General features: G+C 43.9%; 1 protein-coding gene across 6 annotated transcripts in view; it reads right to left on the reverse strand.

The window, feature by feature from the left end:
- Positions 1 to 338: 338 nt before the first annotated feature.
- Positions 339 to 22,766, reverse strand: part of TSC22D1 (TSC22 domain family member 1) — a 63,333-nt gene continuing 40,905 nt past the window's right edge. For 2 of the 6 annotated variants that reach the window (XM_058185122.1, XM_058185127.1), the window contains exons 2-3: positions 3,359 to 3,410; positions 339 to 1,180 (exon numbers count right to left, since the gene is read on the reverse strand). In XM_058185122.1, the coding sequence (XP_058041105.1) occupies positions 920 to 1,180; positions 3,359 to 3,410 (313 nt within the window). In that variant the 3' untranslated portion in view covers positions 339 to 919. Of the gene's footprint in view, positions 1,181 to 3,358; positions 3,411 to 3,617; positions 3,975 to 15,095; positions 15,328 to 22,766 lie in introns of those variants that run through there. The other 4 variants (XM_058185125.1, XM_058185124.1, XM_058185126.1 and 1 more) reach the window with 4 other exon arrangements.

Raw genomic sequence — 22,766 nt, forward strand, 5'->3', positions numbered from 1 at the left:
AAAGGGAGAAGAAAAAAAAATCGCTATCCAAACTGATTCAGTTCATTCTTTTTAAACTCACTCTGTACAACTGAATGGAGTAGTTACAGTTTCTATTTTACAAAGTAATTGTACACTAAATACACAAATATACATTAAGCAAAGAAACCTTCATCAGACCCATCCTACATCACAGCATTTTTATCTACCGGTTCCTCTCCTAGAAAATAGGTGATTTTTTTAATTTATTTTTTCGCACCTTCCTTGGCTATAGAAAATGAGTGCACATCTGCTATTTTTTTTTTTAAAGACTGCAGGCACCAAAAGCACCTCCCCTCCTTTTTTTAACTGTCCCTCAGTTTCCCCAAAGTTCTTTCTTCCCCTGTCTTATTCCTTTGGCTTCCTGGTGGAAAGCTAGAGAAGGGGGCTTCATCCCCGCCACCCTAGCCGACTTCTTCACATTGCCAGGCCCAACAGCGCTTGCATTCATCGTGGCATTAACACGGAAGGAAGATTGTTAAGGAAAAAAAATTAAGCTTCAGGCACACAAAAACTCGTACGGGTTTTTTTTGTTTGTTTGTTTCGTTTCTCTTTTAGCAGCCGCTGCAGAAGCTGCTCAAGTCGCCCACGGCATTTGTGCTCATTCCCTGAATGGTGGCGAGACCCTCCCTCCCACACCCAACTATTATTTTTTTAAAAAAAAAAAAAAACCTCAAAAGAAAAATTTCAACCCTTTCCTGCTCCCCCCGCCCCTTAAACAGCTTTAATACTGGAAAGGAAACCAAGGTTTCACGACTGGGAGTTGGGGAGGGAAGGCGCAGAAGTGTCTTCATAATTGGGTGGGTGGGTTGGAGACAGCATGCAGAGACGGCTGGATTGCCGCAGCCCAGCCTCTCAGCAGAACCCAGAGTGCCGAAAACTCAAGAGGTGCTGGACTGACTTAAGCCGAAGGTCCGGAGTTTTGCGGTGCAGCCTGGGAAGGTGGCAGGTTCGTCCCCTGCGTTTGCGAAGATCCGGCCGGGGAATTGCTGGTCTGCAATTGCGCCTGGAACTGAGCCAGCTGCTCTGGACTGGCCAAGGTTTTCAACAGGTTGTTCTCTTGTTCCAGCTGGTTGTTTTTCTCAATGAGTTCTTTGATCTGCTCTTTCAGGACTTCGACTTCCTCTCGCACCGCGTACATCAAGTGGCTCTTCACCAGATCCTGGAAAACAGAAGCAGAAGACACCGCCCCACAAAAAAAAAGTTGGACCAATGGCAGAGATTTCTGCAATGGCCTGTCAAGACTGGGGGGCGGGGGCAGTCTCCCTCCAAAGAGCCCCTCTGCTGAACCCCACACCCTCCTTGTGGCTTACCCATCCCACACTGCTGTTTGCACAAAGGAGGGGGTCTTGCAGACGTTTCGTGACCCATCGAGGGAACATCATCAGTGCATTGAGGATGGGTTAAGTTAGGCACTGATGATGTTCCCTCCTTTGGCTCATGAAACGTCAGCAAGAAAACTGCCAAGCTCAGAGAACACCAAGGACCCCTCATTTCAACCCCGAGCTGCAAATATTCTCCTTTATTTTATCTTTTATTCCTTTTATTTTATTTTATCTTTAGCAGCTTGAAGCGGCTTGCAAGAAATTGAAATACACAGAAAAATGTAACAGACAGCTATAAAGGACCCAGATTCATCATCATCCCTTTAAACTTTAGCCCAAAACCTTATTCTCATTTTAAAACCTTCCCCCTCAAACTCTTTATTTTAAAAACCTTTCCACTCAAAATTCTTGTTTTAAAACCATTTTCATTTGCAAAATTAAGGGCAGCCCTTGTGGGAAGACGATGGACACTGGGAATGTTCTTAGCGTATCCACTTTAACAAGTGACACCCCCAATCTGTTAGCCATTTAAATGATCCCAAGTGCTGAATGGAGGTTTTGGCTCGCAACACAACACAGGTCTTCAAGGCCGATGGGTTTGGTTCTAAATTCTCAATTTCCCTTCCGCTGCAGGTTAATGCAAAGCTATCCTGATCCCGACAAGGGCACTCTGCTAGGGACGGCTCCCCTTTTCTCTTTCTGTGGGCTCCTTGGTGCTCCCTGAGCTTGCTTGCTTTCTTGCAAACGTTTCATTCCCCTAACTAGGTAATATCATCATACTCTTTTTGTCCCAATTATGAAGCAGAAGGGATCCTGGATCGTGGTGGTAAGTGATATTTTTTCCCCCAGGCAGAATTGGTGGGATGGAAGGAACAGAAGCGGGGCCTCCATGTCAGCCCAGTTTCTTGGGAATTACATTCATTTGCACAACAGGGCTTCTGTGTTTGGCAACGGGGCTACATGGCAAAATTGTCCAGCCAGGACAGTGGCTGGCTTGAGTGTCTTTTTTGGCCTGTTCTTCTGGAGCAAAGCAATCCAGCTCGCCGGGAAGACGCAGCCTTATTTTGGATCAGACAAGGGATGCAACGGACCGAGCCTGAAATTCTCCATTGTTGCATCATCATTTTATCCTCCGGGCTGAAAGCATCACAGATGCTACTCGGGCTTTATGATGGTGGCGGTGGCAGCCGGCTTGAGGAAGGGGGGGGGAGCCTTTGCTAGCCTTTGCAGGGGGGGGGGCTCTGGGCCCAGATCACCTTGCCTGCTCCTTCTCTCCAGGATCGGGGTACCCCGCGCCCCCCCCCCATGCCCACCTCCTGGGCTGCAGCTCATTCTGTCTGGTGGAAGGAAGGAGGAGAGGGGAGGGAGGGGGGGGGAATAAGGTTGCTTGCCGCATTTCCCTCCCCACCATCCCCTCTGACGTCAGTCCGGGCGAGGAAGACCGCCTCCCTAGCTGATCCTTCAGCCAATCAGTGGGGCCGCCCTATTTATAGCCTGGGGTTATACTTCAAGTTTGCCTAGCAACAGAGGCGAAAAGAGGAGGAGGAGGAGGAGGAGGTTCCCGGGAGATGGGGCTCCTTGCAGCATTCCAGCAACAAAAGCGCAGAGCGGAAATTGGAGGGAGGGGGGAGACCAAACAGAGAATAATAATAATAATAATAATAATAATAATAATAATAATAATAATAATAATAATAATAATAGGGAGACCAATCAATCAATCAATCTGTAGATCAAAGGGGCGCCCTCCTCCTCTTCTTCCTCCCTCCACCCCGGAATTAAAGGCTCTTTCTCCCCCCTCCCCACTGACCCCTCCCCACCTCCTTGGGGGCTGATGCAAGAGAGGCCGCGCGGTGTCGTGACCCCCCCCTTCCCCCCCCCGGCCCCACGAAGCGACCCCGGCCCATGGCAAAAAGGGCGGAGGGAGCGCGCACCGCCGGCTCCGCATCGCGACGGCAGGGAAAGGCGCCCACCGACCCATCCTCCTCCTCCTCCCCGCCCCCCAGAGTACGTACCATGGCTTGCTCGATTTTGTTGTCGATGGCGACCACGCTGGCCCCGGAGGTGCTGCAAGACACAAACGGGGGAAGGAGGAGGAGGAAGAGGAGGGGGAAGAAGAAGAAGAAGAAGCGCACGTTAGCAGCAGCCGAGGCTCGGGAAGCCCCCTCCTCCTCCGGCTTCCCTCCGCTTTTAGCCGGAGCTGTCAGGCTCCGTCCAGCCTGCCGGGGACAATGGCAAGGAGCCGAGCCGAGCCGGGCGAGCCGAGGGCTTTACCTACTGTCGAGGCTGAGCGCGGCGCTATCGGTGCCCAGCAAGGAGGAGAGGAAGGAAATGGAGAAGTGCCGCAGCTGGTAGACGCCGAGATCCATCGCCCCCGGCCGGCTACAGCAGGGGCCGGGATGCGGAGCCCCGCGGGGGAAGGAGCGCGCCGATGCTGCGCCAAAGCGGCCGCTCGCTCGCTCGCTCGCTCGGCTGCCTGCCTGCCTGCCTGCCCGGCTGCCCCCCTCCGCGCCCGGCGCTTCCCCGGCTGCCCGGCGCTTGGCGGGGGCTCCGGCTTGCTCTCTCGCCCAATGCAGGCAAGGGAGGGGCGGCGCTCATTGGCTGGCCCGGCCCTTTGGACACGCCTCTGGGGCCCGCCCCCGCCGCGCCCCCCCCCCACGTCCCCCACCCCCGCCCGGCCTGAAACCTTCGCTGCCAGAGCGCTGCGCGAAAGGGATGCGAGAGTAAGGCGGACTTCGCCTCTTCTGCCTCCTTCTCCCTCCCCTCCCCTCCCCAAGCCCCCCAACAACAGATCAAACCTTCAAGGGAGCTCCCCCCTCTCCGATCCCAGAAGGGGCATCTTCCAAAGTAGCCCCACTCCCCCACAACCCCGCTTTCAATTCCGCTCCGGAGCCATGAGCGACGGGGAAGTCTCCACGCGCGCAAAGGAAAGCGAAAGGACGCGCAGGAGCTCGGCGGTGCGAACAAAATGGGGAGGGGGTGGTTTTTTTCTCCCGCCTCTCTCTCTCCCCCCCCCCACCCGCAACTCCCCCCCCCCGGCAGGCTGCACTGCACGAACTGCTGGTTGCTTAAGCCGCTCCAAGGGCGCCCTCTAATGGACTCTGGAGGAAAGGCAGCAACAGCCTCGCAGCGCCTCTCCCACCCCAGCCTGGGGGGGGGGGCGTTGGGGGGGCCTGTCTTGGAAGGGTTCTGCTGGAAAGGCGGGGGGGGGCTTTTTAGGGCAGAGAGATGCTTAGAAATGGGGCTTCCTACTACCTCCTCGACTTGCGACCAGAACAGAGCCTAAAATTTCCCATTGCTAAGAGAGGCAGTTTGTTAAGTGAGTTTGGTCCCAGTTTGCAACCATTCTTGCTGCGGCTGCTAAGTGAGTCACTGCAGCGGTTTGAGGTGGGAACATGCTTAAGTGAATTTGGTTTCCCCCCGCTGTCTTCGCTTATCAGAAGTTCACAAAGCAGCAACACGTAAATTACACGCCAATCGCCAAGCAACCAAATTTCAATCTGGCGACCATAAGGGATGCTGCAAAAGTTCTAAGTGTGGAAACGGTCATAAATCGGTTTTTCCAGGGCTGTTTTTCACACTTACGACCGCTGCAGCACCCGCCATAGTCCTATGGTGAAAAATTCAGAGGCTTGGCAACTGGCGTGTACTTATGACGGTTGCAGTGTCCCGGGGTTACAGGATCCCCTTTTGCGACCTTCTGGCAAGCAAAGTCAACGGGGATTCACTTAACAACTGTGCGACTAATTTTAACAGCTGCAATGATTCACTTAACAACCGTGGCCAGAAAGGTCGTAAAATTGGAACAAAACTCACTCTACAACTGTCTCGCTTAGCAATGGAAATTTTGAGCTGAATTATATAGTTATAAGTCAGGAATATCTGTGCTGATTTCATTTCTCTTTCCTTGCTCCAAAAACAATTTTCCCCCCTCCGTTCAAAATGAAAATGCCCGTCTTATCTAGTCATCCAGGACTTCCTTAGCTCGGGCCAGCTTGCACTGTGTAAAAAAAATAATAAAAAGGACCTTCCCTAAGAAAATAAATAACAAGTGCATTTCCAATGCTGATGGTTCAAAAATGCAGTGTTACAGTTTCAACCTGTTTTATTCATGCCTTGGTTTAATGCCAGGATCATTCAAAACAACTTAATAAGGTTCTTAAGGCAGGAAAACCTCTTTTTTGGAGGGTGAAGAATTCCAACATGGAATTTGTAAAGACAAGAAATTCTAAAGTGGAACCCCTTAAGCCTCAAAACTCACCTCTATTTTTGCCATGAGTATTTTGTTTTTGTTTTTAGCTGAGTAGCTATGACACAGTTCAATGTTAGGAGAAACGCACAAGAAAACAAGTTTGCTGTCACTTCCCCTTTTCCCTACAGAAACTGACTCAACCTTTTCATATTTTTCCCCTTCACAATAGGAAAGGGATTGTTTGTGTTCTTTGCCACATTTACTGCAAAAGGTCACCCAGTTCTTTCAACAACCGTCTGCAGTTTTCCCACGTTTGGTGTCTTGAAGAATTCAGAAAGGGAAAAAAAAAGGAAGCAGCGAAATTTTTCCCAAAGCTGCTGCTTCAGAATTTATTGCCGCAAATGTTCAACCATCTGAACGCGCAATTCTTCTGCTTGTTATTTCGACTCCAGAGCTTAAAAGCGCATAGCTGGGTCTTCTGCTCTGGCCAGGGGGAATCTTATCCTTGGCGAGAGATTAAATCATGTCGCATTGGCAAGAGATTAAAAATTATGTGGCATGAATGTCATCCACTGCACATCTGGCTGATGCCCCGTCTTAGAGGAAACAGTGAAAAATTTAATTGCCATGGCCTTGAACATGGATTATTTTTTTTTCAAAAGTTCATTTCGGCTATAAGGCCATCAGCTTCAACCTCATTCACAAGAGAAAGGCAGTGAAATATGTGGAACCTGGTGGAAGTGGGCTCTTCACAAGCGGCTATCCGAAAAACATTTTGTCTGTCTGTCTGTCCATCCATCTACTTACCTATTCACCCACCCACCCATCCATCTATCTATCTATCCCTCTCTCTCTTTCTCAATCTATCCATCTACTCTATCTATCTATCTATCTATCTGTCTATCTATCTATCTATCTATCTATCTATCTATCTATCTATCTATCTATCTAATCTATGTCTATCTATCTATATTTGCAGATCCCTCGCATCCTGGACATAAACTGTTTCAACTCCTACCCTCAAAACGACGCTATAGAGCACTGCACACCAGAACAACTAGACACAAGAACAGTTTTTTCCCGAAGGCCATCACTCTGCTAAACAAATAATTCCCTCAACACTGTCAGACTATTTACTGAATCTGCACTACTATTAATCGTTTCATAGTTCCCATCGCCAATCTCTTTCCACTTATGACTGTATGACTATAACTTGTTGCTGGCAATCCTTATGATTTATATTGATATATTGATCATCAATTGTGTTGTAAATGTTGTACCTTGATGAACGTATCTTTTCTTTTATGTACACTGAGAGCATATATGCACCAAGACAAATTCCTTGTGTGTCCAATCACACTTGGCCAATAAAATTCTATTCTATTCTATTCTATTCTATTCTATTCTATTCTATTCTATTATATTCTATTCTATTCTATCCATCCATCCATTCATCCATCATCCATTATCTATCATATCTCTCTATAGCATATAGCTACATCTATCTATCATCTATCTATCTATATCAGTCCATCTGTCCGTCCATCTACCTACCTATTCACCCATCCACCCACCCATCTATCTCTCCCTCCCTCTCTTTCTATCCATCTACTCTATCCATCTACCTATCTATCTATCTAATCTATATGTCTATCTATCTCTCCATTCAACCATCATCCATTATCTATCATATCTCTCTACATCATTTATCTGTCTGTCTGTCTGTCTGTCTATCCATCCATCTATCCATCCATCATCTCTCTCTCTATTATCTATCTATCTATCTATCTATCTATCTATCTATCTATCTATCTATCTATCTATCTATCTAATCTATGCATCCATCATCTCTATATATATCATCTATCTATCCATCTACCTATCTATTCACCCATCCACCCACCCATCTATCTCTCCCTCCCTCTCTTTCTCTCTATCCATCTACCTATCTGCCTGTCTATCTATCTAATCTATATGTCTATCTATCCATCCAACCATCATCCATTATCTATCATATCTCTCTACATCATTTATCTGTCTGTCTGTCTATCCATCCATCCATCTATCCATTAGAGAAAGTTAATAAATGGTTTACATTTCATTTTTGCCCATCATTATCCTTTATGGTGAGCTTATTTTACTGATTTCTACTCTAAAGAAGTAACTGAAAACCATGGCTTCCAAAAGAATTCTGCTAAAGCTACAGGTAGCCCTCCACTTACAATCATTCCTTAAGTGACTGTTTGAAGTTACAACGGCACAAAAAAAAAGTAACTTAAAACCAGTCCTTGCACATATGACCATGACAGTATCCCCACGGTCATAAAATCATAAAACCCCAATTACAGCCAGAGTGACAAGTTATGGGACGTTTCAGATTTTGGAGGAACCAGCTCCAACCAGGCCTTATCAATGCCCATGGCTGTTTGGGGGAGATTTATAGTTTGATTTTTATTCTGGCTTTATTTACTTCTAAGCAAGAACTCAAGGCAGCAAATGTGCCTAATCCTCCTTCTTACTCCTATTTTCCCTGCAACAACAACCCTGTGAGGTGGGATGGGCTGTGACAGGGACTGGCCCAAAGTCACCCAGCTGGGTTTCCTGGCTATGGTGGGACTAGAACTCACCGTCTCCTGGTGATTGGCTCAAAATCACCCAGCCGGTTTTTCATGCTTAAGGCAGGACTAGAACTCCCTGTCTCCTGGTTTTTAGCCAGGTGCTTTAATCACTAGACTAAACTTGCTGAGATGAAATAAAGTGATTGAAGCAAAATGATGGAGAAGGATAACTTTTAGAAACTGCGTTATTACCCTGCTTTCCCCAAAATAAGACATCCCCTGATAATAAGCCCAATCGGATTTTTGAGCGCATGGCAATAAGGCCAAGAACTTATTTCAGGGTTCAAAAAAAATTAGGGTCTTATTTTCAGGGAAAGACAATACTAAATTATCAATTCTTCACATTAACAAAGATATGTTTCAAGGGACTTAATTCCTAAAAAGGGGTGTTTTAAAATCACAATCCTGGCAAAGTAACACCAAGACAATCAGGCACTGTTCTGAATGTGGCTTAATTAACTTTCATGTATCCAACATCTAAAGCGGGGAAATCCAACCTTGGCAACTTTTAAGTCTTGTGGACTTCAATTCCCAGAATGAGCCTCTTACTAGCTAAATACTCAGTCCTATTAGAGTTTAGAGCAGTAGTGGGCATTCCAGCTTTCATGGTGGGCAGTAGAGGTTTTGTCTGATACTGAAGCACTTTCCTTTTTTTAAATTAAATTGACTTTTTAAAAAAAAATTCATAGCATTATTTAAAAACATTTTCATTAGGTTTTCATAATTTATGCTTCTATGTATGCAAAATATAAATAAAAAGATAGATTTAACTACAGTAAGTTGTTTTATAAAGATTTATTCTGCCAAACTTAGCAAACATCCGACATAAAGTATTTGGTAAGTAATTATTATTATATGCTTTAACTTGCTGTAACTCTGCTTTATAAATTTTATAAAGTAAAGTTACTTTACTTTATAAAATCACCATTACTGTGGAACCGGTGGGCGGTTAGAAAATTTTACTACTAACAGAGATACAAAAGTGGGCGGTAAGTATAAAAAGGTTGACTACACCTGTTTTAGAGAATAATGCCTATTTTTTAGGCAGAAATAATAAGGAAGTATTTATTCATCCTGATCCAGGTAACCCTCGCTTTAAACGAGAGCCAGCTTGGTGTAGTGCTTAAGGTGCTATCCTGAAAACCAAGAGGCTGCGAGTTTTAGTCCTGACTTAGGCATGGGGGCGGGGAACCAGCTGGGTGACTCCGGGCCATTCCGTATCTCTCAGAGCAACCCACCCCACTCTTGTTATGGGGAAAATTGGAGGAAGGAGGAGTATTAGGTATGTTCACTGCCGAGTTACCTACAAAGTAATAAAGGTGGAATAAAAATATGATAGGTAAATAAATTCTCACCTTGTTAACGAGTATAATTGCCTTTCTTGTTTTTTCCTAAACCCATAGAAACGAAAGAACCCTGGTCCTAACAAAGTTAAAGCATCTTCTAAAATCGTCCAATCTTCACTAGCAAGGGTGACTTCTAGGCTTCTATTAGGGTTAGATGATGGTGAACTCTCTTACTTCCTCCAGCTAAGTTCTCACTTCTCAAGTGGTTATGGGGATGGTCTTTAATTCCTATATATCCCATGGACAATGGTGGGGGGGAGGGGAATTTAGACAAATAATCTTTCAGAGGCAGTAGACCAGAAATCTCCAAACTTGGCAACTTTTAAGACTTGTGGACTTCGAATCCCAGAATTCCTCATAGCTGGCTGAGGAATTATTGGGAATTGAAGTCCAGAAGTCTTAAAGTTGCCAAGTTTGGAAAGCCCTGCACTAGACCAACAATTGGCCAGCTTCGCTGTTGTGAAGGTATTAGGCAAGCAAGCATAAGGGCTCTTGTGGCTCAACAGGCTAATGCAGTCTGTTATTAACACAGCTGCCTGCAATTATAATTACTGCAGGTTCGAGTCCCACCAGGCCCAAGGTTGACTCAACCTTCCATCCTTTATCAGGTAGGTAAAATGAGGACCCAGATTGTTGGGGGGGGCAATACAAGTTGACTTTGTATATAATATACAAATGGATGAGACTATTGCCTTACACAATGTAAACCACCCTGAGTCTTCGGAGAAGGGCGGGATATAAATTGAAGTGCACCGGGAGGCTGCAGCTAGTCCAGAATGCAGCTGCGCGAGTAGTAACGGGAGCCACTCGTTGCTCCCATGTAACACCTCTCCTGCGCAGTCTGCACTGGCTTCCTGTGGTTTTTCGGGTGCGCTTTAAGATTTTGGTTACCACCTTTAAAGCGCTCCATGGCTTAGGACCCGGGTACTTACGGGACCGCCTGCTGTTACCTCATGCCTCCCACCGACCCGTACGCTCACACAGAGAGGGTCTTCTCAGGGTGCCGTCCGCCAAACAATGTCGGCTGGCGGCCCCCAGGGGAAGGGCCTTCTCTGTAGGAGCTCCTACGCTTTGGAACGAACTTCCGCCTGGTTTACGCCAAGTGCCTGATCTTCAGACTTTTCGCCGTGAGCTGAAAACGCATCTATTTATCCAAGCGGGACTGGATTAAAAGTTTTACTTAATTTTAACTGGGGTTAGTTGTTAATTTTTAGGTAATGGGGTTTTATCATTTTAATTGTAATTTTAAATTTTGGCCTATTTAAATAAGTTTTTTAATTAGTTTTTATTGTGTATGATTTCTGTATTTTTATCTGGCTGTAAACCGCCCTGAGTCCTTCAGGAGATAGGGCGGTATAAAAATTTGATTAAATAAATAAATAAATAAATAAATGCAAATTTAAAAAAAAAGCACCTAAGTACCCCTCAATTGTGTTTTCCCCTCAAGACAATCTAAGTTTAACAAAACAGATTTTTAAAAACCCCAAGGTTAAATATATTTCATTTAGTATTAGGGTTTTAATATCCTTAAGTAATCTGAAACAGAACTCTTTAAACTTAAGGGATTTATTTTTTTGGGGGACAAATATATGAACACAAGGAAGAAAGTTGCGTGCATATTTTGTTGAGTTAGAATGATAGTGAAATAGGCTTGAATGATGGGGCTGCTTTTCATGACTACTGACTTGAAGGATAGTTCCTTAATATAGTAAGAAGGAATGGATGGATGATGACAAATATAAAATAGCATTTAGCAAATAGCCCAATGCTGAGCTGATAATAAGTCTTCTTGATTTGTGGAATTCATTTATGGATAAATGAATACAGAATTTAAATGTATAATGAAGCAGCATTAGAGGGTGTGTTGCTGAATGTTTCTACAAAGTCTGTGCTCTTAAATTGGTTGAGAATGTAAACATTTTGGAACAAATGATGTATATTCACTGTACAATGCTGTCATGTCCCACTCCTCCGCTGACGGCCGGGTCAGGGAAATCCGAATCAGGCTTGCCTCTGCAGCTCTGCCCAAAGTCCTAGCAAAGTCCTCAGAGCAGGCAGGAGACCAGAAAGTGACTTCAGCAAGATAAGTTCGACTTTGCCTGACTCAGAGACTGCCAGAAAGCAGATCCTTTATATAGGCCATGGGGTGTGGCTCCATGACTCAGCACTCATTAAGGCCTGCCCCTCCCTTCCTTCTGTTGCCTCCGCCTATCCAGTCTTCTGATGCGAGGGTCACTCCAATCAGCAGCTGTTGGAAATAAACTTTCCTCAGGCTCACATGCTGTGGAGGAGGGGGAGGGGTCTAGCTGCTCCGTTTGCCTGGGCATGGAGCCAGGGCTGGGGCCGGGGGGTGCTCCCTCCTCTGCAGCCTGCTTGGGCATGGAGCCAAGGCTGGGGCCAGGAGATGCCCCCTCCTCAGCCTGTCTGGGCATGGAGCCAGGGCTGGGGCCGGGAGGACATTCTTCAGCATTCGGAAGCAGATAAGCAGACCCCGGCTGCGGTGAGAGCGGGCAAGACACAACAAATGCAATCAATGAGAGGTATAGATTTGAAAATTAATATCTCAAAGACCAATTTCTTACTACATGCCACAGTTCCTTTGGCTTACCGCTATTCTGCATTTTGCATAATGTGTATGTTTTTAAATCGGTTTCAAGCTCATACACATCATTAATTTGTTCATTTCTTTAGTCTGTTCTGATGTTCTATGCTTTCTGTCAAGTTTTTCCATTCTTCCAGTGATTTTTTTTTTTTTTTGGTAGCAGTCCCATCCCTTCACTTTTGTGAAGATCACTGCAACCCAAAATGGTTGCACCAATACTTCTCAAACAATTGTATGCCCACATTCCCAGTTGTGTTTGCATTTTTCTCTCTACAGACATCCCACATATTATGCTCAAGAACACAGTGAAGGTTGCAAAAGCAGCTGCATTAGCAGCACTGATGATGCTACCTGTTGGACAATGAAACGCCTGCAAAAAAGCAACCAAGCTCAGATAGCACCAAGGACCACATAGTCTTCCTCCTCCCTTTCTCCTCTTCCTCCAAAATCCCCACTCCCATCTAGCACCGATGATATTACCTAGTTGGGTAATGAAAAGTCTGCAAGAAAACAACCAAGAGCAGAGAGCAAACTACGGTATATATTTTCTGAAAAACCGGTGTAACGGTAAAACAATTTGGTCCCTATTCATAGCCTTCCTCTTCCTGGGCAACAGCCACGGATTCCTTGCAAAATAAAAGTTAGTTGCATGCATGGACTGAACAGAAGCTACATCTAGCGGCAAGCTTCTACTACCATGGACAGTAACCTTTTATAACAAAGGGACTGTATACAGTAGTGGCCAAAATTGTAGAAAGCTTTTGGGGAAAGTGTTTTTCTTTTTTAATTTGAATTTATATCCCGCCCTTCTCCGAAGACTCCGTCCGGGCGGCTTACACTGTGTTAAGCAATAGTCTTCATCCATTTGTATATTATATACAAAGTCAACTTATTGCCCCAAACAATCTGGGTCCTCATTTTACCTACCTTATAAAGGATGGAAGGCTGAGTCAACCTTGGGCCTGGTGGGACTTGAACCTGCAGTAATTGCAAGCAGCTGTGTTAATAACAGACAGACTTAGTCTGCTGAGCCACCAGAGGTTTCATGGCTAATAACACCACTTTTTTGGGGAGTTTCAAGATAATTTTATTCCATTGCTGGAATGGCCTGGGAATAGCCCAGATCTTAACCCAATGGAAAATCTACGGAGCCAACTATTTATTCTATTAATCCAATTTCTAAATTGGATTAATAACTAAATTAAAAATAAATTGGATTAATAACTAAAAACTAAAGGAACTTATTAGTCAGAAGCGACCCAGCAATCAAACCCAGTTAATAGAAGCATTCATTCAATCTTGGCTTCACGTGATAACAGCTGCAGAATTCAAAGACTTGGTTCCCTCCATGGGAAGACGTTATAAGACCTTCATGCTAATTCATGCTAAAGGTTACCCAACTAAATATTAACTGACATAGGGATAATTTTTGTATCTCATTTTTTCTTTTCTTTCTTTTTAAAATATTTTTATTAAACATTTTTTTAAAACAAAAAGGAATTTTTTTATTTTCAACAGTTTCACGTCGGTAACCAATACTTATACATTTTTTCTCCCTATATCTTGTATAACTCCCTATAGCTTGTATATATATATTGTATATCTCGTTTTTTCTATGGATCATTTTTGTATATCTCATTTTTTTCTACGTGTTTCACTTTTCTTCTTTATACTGTTAACTACGATTCTAATAGCAAATCCTTCATAAAAGTTATTGCATTACATTCTTGATTAAATTATCTTTCCATTGATATATAATTTTATGGTACTACTCAAAAAAAAAGTGGTGTTATTAGCTAGTTTGAGAAAATACACTTTTCCCAAAAGGTTTCCACAATTTTGGCCACTACTGTACATGTCTACTGCGTTACAGATCTCAGCTTTTCAAATACAGGGCAGTGAAGTTTCCTAAATTAATCTACTCTCTCTGCTGCAGGATTATTTTACAAGAACGGAGGCAATTCCTTATCCTACTTTCTCCACAAAAACAAACTTCTACTACGGCTTTGGCTGGACTTCCGTATCAACCAGAGTAGGAGGACCAAATCCAGCCAATTACACAGTACAGCACTAATCACGGCTAATTGACCAAGATCCACTCCCTTTTCCAGGGCTTAAAGGAGGGAAGAAAGTGAAAAATAGAGAGATGAATTGAAGGAATCACCTAGAGCTAGTCTTACTAAACCATTCATTTAGTGACCATTTGAAGTTACAATGGCACTGAACTGTTTTTCACACTTATGACTGTTGGTATGGCATGTACTTATGACAGTTGTGGTGTCCCAGGGTCACACGATCCCCTTTTGCGACCATCTGACAAGCAAAGTCAATGGGATAGCCAGATTCACTTAACAACCATATGCTAACTTAACAACCGCAGTGATTCACTTAGCAACGGTGGCAAGGAAGGTCTTAAAATGGGGCAAGACTCACTTAACCTTGCTTAGCAATGGAAATTTTGGGCTGAATTGCGGTCGTAAATCAAGGACTACCTGTGCAGGCAAGTCAAGCGGATGCTCCCGAATCTAAAATGATAAAAAGACTTCACTTCATTGAAAATATCTTTCAATCTCACACAATTGGCATTCCAGATATTCTCAAAACCCTCAAAGGCTACTACGTCACTTTGAAAACAATTTGTTCCAGCAAAAGAGACAAAGAGAGAAAATGCATATACAAAGGGCAGACAATAAGGAGAAATAAGTTGATTTTAATTCTCATCACAGCCATAAAACTTCTATTTGCAAATAATATAAGAGAGGAAGCTTGCCTCTAGATGTTTGATCTGTCCAGGTTCATCTTGAAAACAAATTGGATAGGCAAGTTTTAAGAGGGCACCCTTTAGGTATATAAATCATTTTATTTGAATGTGTTTTATTTAGCTCACATCTAGAAAGCCATCCTTCCAACAGGGCACCAAGAAAGCAACTCGAAATATATCTAACCTCTAAAAGCAACTGCGAAAATACAACATCCAAGGCACTCGGTAATTACCTCTTGAGGTGTTGCTCTAGATCCCAAAACATTTTCATGTTTGTTTTGCAAAAAGCTTGTTTCCAGAGGCTTTCTGGTCCAATTTAAATGCCATGTCTCTTCTGACACAAGGCAGAAGCGCAAGGATTATAGCAGGGGTGCTACGAACTTGCTTTTGCTAAGTGTAAGTCAGCATTTCCAGGGATCTTAGACGGAGGAAGAGATCCAGCAGCAGGAAGAGATCCAGCAGCGTAACAGGGGATGGTTATGTTCAACAGGGGAATTTAAAAAAAAAAAAAAAAGGCAGGCAGCCACGTCAGAGGGACTCAGATCACATGTTGCTCTGTTATGTAAAGCACTAAAGAGAGATTATAATCTCCCTGGCTGGGATTTCTGAGTCTCTTTCTGAATTACTCACTTGTTTCTCCGAAGCTTAACCAGGGAGTCCATCACCGCTTTCCTCAGCTTCCCCTAAAACCTCACCCAGGGAGGATGTTGTAATCCCACCTGCGCAAAAGCTGAGGCCATAAATCGAGGACTGCCTGCAGACAAAAGTTGCCTGGCACAGATTTGAGCGTCTGCTCACCGTTTTGATTTTCTTTATTTCAAAGAAAGCTTTTCAGTGGGAGAATGTCTCTGTAAAACCCTGGATGGGAAGACGGCTTTTCTAGTTTTTAATCTCGCAACGATCCAGATGTTCAATTTGCAATCCAGATAGCAGCCTTCCAATATCTCAGGGGCTGCCCCAAGGAAGAGGGAGTCAAGCTATTCTCCAAAGCACCCGAAGGCAGGAGAAGAAGCAACGGATGGAAACTAACCAAGGAGAGAAGCAACCTGGATTGTTCCTAGCTGTTAATTTGTTCTCGCTGTCAGGAGAAATTTCCCGACACCGAGGACAATTAATGAGTGGAACGACTTGCCACCAGAAGTTGAGGGGTGCTCCATCACTGTAGCTTTGGAAGAAGAGATTGGTTATTCATTTGTCTGAAATGGCATAGGGTCCCCTGCTTGAGCAGAGGTTGGACTAGAAGACCTCAAAGGTCCCTTCCAACTGTTATTCTGTTCTGTTATTCAACTTGGAAGAGGCAGAGAGGAAAGCTTAAAGTACAGGTGAATTTTCTTTCAAGTGAAGTTTGATTGCAATGGTTGTTGGATATTTTTGGGTGGGGAGGGTAGGATTGGGATAAGAGGGGTCTGGGTCTTTACTGACGTCTTGTCAAATGTATTTCCAACTGCTTAGGATGAGCGCAAGATACTCAGATCTTCTGGTTCTCAGTTATTCAGTCTTAGGTCCCGACCGTGCTTAACTTTTTCCAAGGTTAACAAAAGTCTGCCAGATACAATAACAGAAAAGGGGAAAATACTCACTTCTGCATTACAGGGAGTCCTCGACTTACAATAGTTCACATAATGACTGTTCAAAGTTGCAATGCTATTGAAAAAAAGTGCTTTATGACGGTTTTTCATGTTTAATAATCAGTGCAGCAAAAAAAACCCTCCCCAGGTCACATGATCAAAATTCAGATGCTTGGCAACTGGCATGTAGTTATGACGGTTGCAGTGTCCCAGGGTCACGTGATCCACTTTTGCATCCTTCTGACAAGCCAACAGGGAAGCCAGATTAACAACTGTGTTACTCACTTAACAACTGCAGTAAAAACGGCCATAAAATGAGGCAAAACTCACTCAACAACTGTTTCACTTAGCAACCAAAATTTGGCCTAAGTTGAGGGCTACCTGCACTGAACCACAGAAATCTGCGTGGCTTTGCTATAGATCAGGGGTCTCCAACCTTGGCAACTTTAAGACTTGTGGACTTCAACTCTCAGAGTCCCTCAGCCAGCAAAGCTCAAGAAACGAAAATTATTCGTTCCTAACCTGAATTTTGTATCAGCTCAGGAAAAAAAAAAAAAGTTCTAATTAATTAAATGACAGGCTTAACTCAAAGGCCAATAAAGAGTCTTTGCAAGATAGTTTTCTATAAGAGATCAGGCCACACAACGCCTTAAATCTCACTCAGCGGCTGCTCTTGGAAAATGCGGGGAGAGGGTTAAGCAGCTTAAACAATATTTAAAAGGTCATCGGCATTTCCTCATGTGCTGGAAAGATAGCAGCAGCTCAGTTAATAAACCGACAGGAGAAGGGGCTCCCGCTTTTCGTGGGGCTTAGAGCTTTTCTGCAAGCTAACACTCAAACTCCATCGATTACGGTCAAACGGTGAAGAAAATAGACTGTATGAGATCAGAGCAGAATATTGCAAGCAAAAAGACGGTGATGCAAAGAGGGGGAAATTCACAAAACAAAACAATGGTTTGTGTGTCATATGTCTGGAGTTAGTCAACATGACTGTGAGAAAAGGAAGCTCTGGAGCAGCTGTTTTCATCAGGTCAAAATCCCACACCCCACAAGCCTTCTTCACCTTGAGCAGCTTAGCATAAATTCCAACCTTCTTTTGCATCGCAAATAGATGTTGTATTACCTGCTCCTTACTAGCTGTCAATCAAGTACCAACAATAACCCACTCAAGGAACTACCAGACAAACAATCAAAAACACACAACTCCCTACTCAAGGAAGCAATCAAGGAACATTCCCACCAACGTTGACAGGGCAAAACGCTAGGATATAAACAGAGAGCAAACCCCACTGCCTTCTAGCACTGATGGCGTTATCTAGTCTGGTTATGAAATGTCTTCAAGCAAACAACCACGCTCAGGGAGCACGCAGCACCCCACATTTCAGCCCTGAGCTACAGATATTCCTATCTTGTTCTGTCCCCCCTCGCCTCCATCCGAGCGATGGCTTAATTAGCCGGCACTATCAGCTCTGGCAGCAAACTAGCGAGCGTCTGCCAAGTGTCTCTGTTATCTCCCTTGATGCCGATGAGTCACCCAGGAACAAACAGTACTTCAGCTCTAGTTAAGCAGTTGATTTGCCTGCTACGAAGAGGCATAGCAGCCCTCGCTGCCTTTATATCCTGTGGGGTGTGGCTCCATGACTCAACACTTCCTAAGCCTGCCCCACCCTGCTTCTGTTGTTCCCGCCTCTCCTGCCTATGAAACCTAGGGTCCAGCCAGGCCTGATTGCCATCAGCTGGGTCTGGAGGCGTGGCCTGGGAGGGGAAAGAGTCAGGGGACGGAGGCCTCGTTATCTCCTCCACCTGGCCTGCCTCTGGCTCCTGGAGCTGAGCCAGGGAAGCCGGTGCTCCCGAGGTAAGTCTTGACGGCCCTTCCCCCTCACTTTCCAAGTCACTTTCCAAGTCACTTTCCAAGTCACTGCGGGGGGCACAGATACAACACATCTGCTGCTGAGAGACCTGTAGGGTGGGTTACAAATAAATAAATAAATAAATAAATATAAATATTATTATAAATAAACAAATAGCCCCATTTAACACTATCCTGCTGTCTCTTGCAAATGGAAAGCATGCTTAAAATTACGGAATCGTATCTGAAGTTAAAGATTTTAAACGGAAGCAAATACAGGGTCGTCCTTGACTTATGACCATTTGTTTAGCAAGCGTTCCAAGTTACGATGGTGCTAAAAAAAGGCGCATCATGCTTAAAACCATCACAACATCCCTGCAGGCACATGATTACGATTTGGTAGATTGGCAACCGTCATCATTTTACTCCTGATGTCGCAACATCAGCATTTACGACCAGACTAGATGGCTTCTGAGTAGCAAAGCCATTGGAGAAACTGGCAGGAAAAGGTTGCAATCTCATCTTGCTTAATGACCATGGAAATTCACTTAACAACCGTGGCAAAAGGGCCATAAAAATCAATGCCTCGTTTAAGGACCACACCGCTTGACGATGACTGTTATGATCCCTAGTGGTCGTAAGTGAAGGACTATTTTTCATCAGGTTAATCAAGACACTTCACAGAATATCCTTTGAATAATTCTGGGATGCTGTGGATACAGAGGAAGCTTTTTCTGATAATGCAGGATTGGATTTGCGGTCATTACGCAGCTTAGAAGAGACTTACTGTCAGCCGAGTATGTGTTCTCCATCCCTTGTACATCATTACTCCAATGTGTCTTACTCAATTTAGAACAGGGGTCTCCAACCTTGGTCCCTTTAAGACTTGTGGACTTCAACAAAGTCCACAAGTCTTAAAGCTGGCTGAGGAACTCTGGGAGTTGAAGTTCACAAGTCTTAAAGGGACCAAGGTTGGAGACCCCTGATTTAGAAGATGCTCAAGAGATGCTTGAAAGACACAAATCAAACCTACTCACCTTCCACCCACCCAAAGTGAGGTTTTGGCTTCTCTAGGTACATCTAGGAAGTTTCCTTCAGACAATATGCAAATCTCTCTCGTGGGATGTTTATTTGACTTCCCAACCTAGTCCTCAACCTGAGACGTTCTTCCATCCCACACAAAGTGACCCAACTCTCAACTTTCAGCACAAGCTCGTTTCAACTCAACCGAGACTTCTAGTTGCTGCCTTCACTTGGCAGATCTCTTCATGCTTCTCCATGACAGAAATCACAAACCGTCTTTTACTCCTAGTAGTAGCAGAGTGCAAAACCTCCTCTAGCACCTGAACTGAGCCTGCTCTGCTCTTCGGTGGTTTTTGGATTGACCCTAATTAAACTGAGGATAGCTGCAGGACCTCACTGCTTTCATCAAAGCAAGAAAAGGGTTGAAAACTTGGGGATATGCCTGCAATGTTGCAACGCAATGATGACTGATGCAGGAATGCAGAGGGACAGAATGAAGATCACGAGAAATGTTAATACTGCATAATAATGCCTTGATAAGACCACACTTGGACTACTGTAACCAGTTTTGGTCACCACAATATAAAAAAGTTGTTGGGACCCTAGAACAGGGGTGTCAAACTCAAGGCCCGGGGCCCGAATCCGGCCTCCAGGGTGCCTAGATCTAGCCCGTGGGGCTGCCCTGGAAATAGTGAAGAACCGGCCCGCAGTGCCTCTGCCAGCAAAAACAGACCTCATGAGCCACGCACAGCCTTCCTGAGCTCCATTTTCACTGGCAGAAGGTTGCAGGAGGCCGTCCCAGCTGAAAACGGAGCTCGGGAACGCATTTTCGCTGGCAGGGCGCTCAGGCCATCACAGGTGCCCCCCAACACAAGTGACATCATGCTGGCCACGCCCCCCCCCCACCTTCCAAGGTCAAACACAAACCTAATGCGGCTGTCAATGAACTCGAGTTTGATGCCCCTGCTCTAGAAGAAGCGTAGAGAAGAGCAAAAAAGATGATTAGGGGACTGGAGGCTAAAACATGTGAAGAGCAGTTGCAGGAATTGGATTAGATTGTGTCAGAGTATGCACAGTGTGACTATTTTGAGACAAACCAGGAGCAAAATACAGTAAACAGGTTTGTCTTTCAAACAGTGGTTTATCCAAAAAGAATATACATACACATACTAGGCAAAGTCAGGCAATCAATCATTAACTACAGCAGGGAAGCACACACAGAGAGAGGGACAGCCTCACAGGGCCTCTCTTATATATACAGCCTCTTAAAGTGAAAATAACTCTGCTGACTCATTCTCATTGCATCATCATTTCAGTATTACAGCATTACAACATTACAGCAGCTGGTCAGCTATTAAATCATCATTACCCTGACAGTCTGGTCTAATGGAAAGAAAGACTAGGGGTGACATGATAGCAGTCTTCTAATATCTGAGGGGCTGTCACAAAGAAGAGGGAACTTATTCTCCAAAGCACCTGAAGTCAGGACAAGAAGCAATGGATGGAAACTAATCAAGGAGAGAAGCAACCTGGAATTAAGGAGAAATTTCCTGAGAGTGAGAACAATTAATCAGTGGAACAACTTGCCTGCAGAAGTTGTGGATGCTCCCACACTGGAAATTTTTAAGAAGATGTTGGATAGCCATTTGTCTGAAATAGTATGAGGGTTTCCTGCATAAGCAGGGGGTTGGACTAGAAGACCTCCAAGGTCCCTTCCAACTCTGTTATTCTAATTCTAATAACTTGCTCTTCTGTGAATGCCCCAAAGATTCTTTCAGCATCTTAAAAGCCCCCCCATTTATTACCACACAAGCTTTAATGGTTCACTCATCATTGCTATGGAGATACACCGTAAAGGACAATGATCCTGAAAGAGCAAAATACAAATTTATTCCTTAATTCCTTCTGTTTGGAGGTCACCCAAATTCAACCGACTCAGCTCACAACAATAAATAACATGAAAGTAGCAGAATGCAAAAACAAAAGGCCAAGACAAGGACAAAAATAGCTACGAATTGTGGGAACAACCATAATTTTGATTTTCCACACCAGAGCAGGAGACACTCTGGCTATTAATATTTATATATATATATATATATTAAGCTGGGTCAGGCTTGGACTCCACTTGAAATAGAAACCACACAGGAATTCCCTGTCTACAAACTACACCAGGAAGTCAAAAAAAAAAAATTCTAAGAAGAATTGGAAGACCAAACTGTTGCTAAACAGCTGCCAAAAACACTTATTTAGTTGTTAATCAAATTTGTAAGGCCGCCCACCTACGGCACAAACATGCCAAAAAAGTCACACTAATTATTTCAAGAGTCTTTTTCCTTTTTCCTGGCAAAGCATGCAAACTGGAGCTACAAAACTTCGGAGAAAAATATTATTGGACGGACTATATTCTTGCAAATAATGTCATTCTGGTGTGTGTGCGGGGTGGGGGGTGGAATTGCCATTATTTCCGAGAAAGAATTTGTCATGGTGTGAGAGTGGGTTTCAGTGAACCTGGGTTGTGTTTAAAAAAAATTTTTTTTAAAAAAAAATCACTTGGATTGAAGCAGGTCATCCTGACAATTGAAATTGTAAATAGGTTGCTGCAGCAAGAATGTTTTGTGTGCAAAAATGGAAAGAGACTTTAATTCCCACGATGGACGAATGGCTGCAAAAATGGATAGCAGAGATGGCTAAATTGACTGATTTAAAATAAAGAAAGACATTAAAGAATGAAAGAAAACTACTTTGTTTTTCCTTGATACAACTTACGTTTCTTTCCACCTGGAAACCGTACCAGGACTTCGTGTTTGAGGTGGGGGGAAAAAATAAAACTTTGGGTTTTGCTGATTAGATAGGTTTGTTGTTATAGAAATGGCTAGTATATATTATTAACCAAAAAGTTGAGGTTGGGTGTTATTACCCAATTCTATTGCACTAAAAAATATCAAAAGTCAATGCCTTTCTTTTTTCTTCCTTCCTTTGCTTTCTTTCTTTCCTTCTCTTTCTTTCCCATCCTTTTTTCTTTCTTTCTTTCCTTCCATTTTCTTTTTTTTTCTTTCTTTCTTTCCTTCTTTCATTTCCTTCCTTTTTTCTTTCTTTTCTTCCTTCCTTTCTCCCTTTTTACCCTACACTTCCTCCCTTACGTTCCCTTTATTCTCTCTGCTCTCCCTCTCACCAAAAACAAAACTAAGTGTCAAAACTAAGTACCTTGATGAACGTATCTTTTCTTTTATGTACACTGAGAGCATATGCACCAAGACAAATTCCTTGTGTGTCCAATCACACTTGGCCAATAAAATTCTATTCTATTCTATTCTATTCTACAAACATACCCCGAGTAAAGATAGACTTGAAAGAAAAATTTATGGCAATAACAGGTGTGTGTTCCGATAAGGATAAGAGAATCTGGTTTTATCATTCTGTGTTTCACTTGGGCCAAACCCAGTTTTTCCAGACAAAGTCAGAAA

Source organism: Ahaetulla prasina, chromosome 5 (genome assembly GCF_028640845.1).
Source record: "Ahaetulla prasina isolate Xishuangbanna chromosome 5, ASM2864084v1, whole genome shotgun sequence".
NCBI classification, from domain to species: domain Eukaryota; kingdom Metazoa; phylum Chordata; class Lepidosauria; order Squamata; family Colubridae; genus Ahaetulla; species Ahaetulla prasina.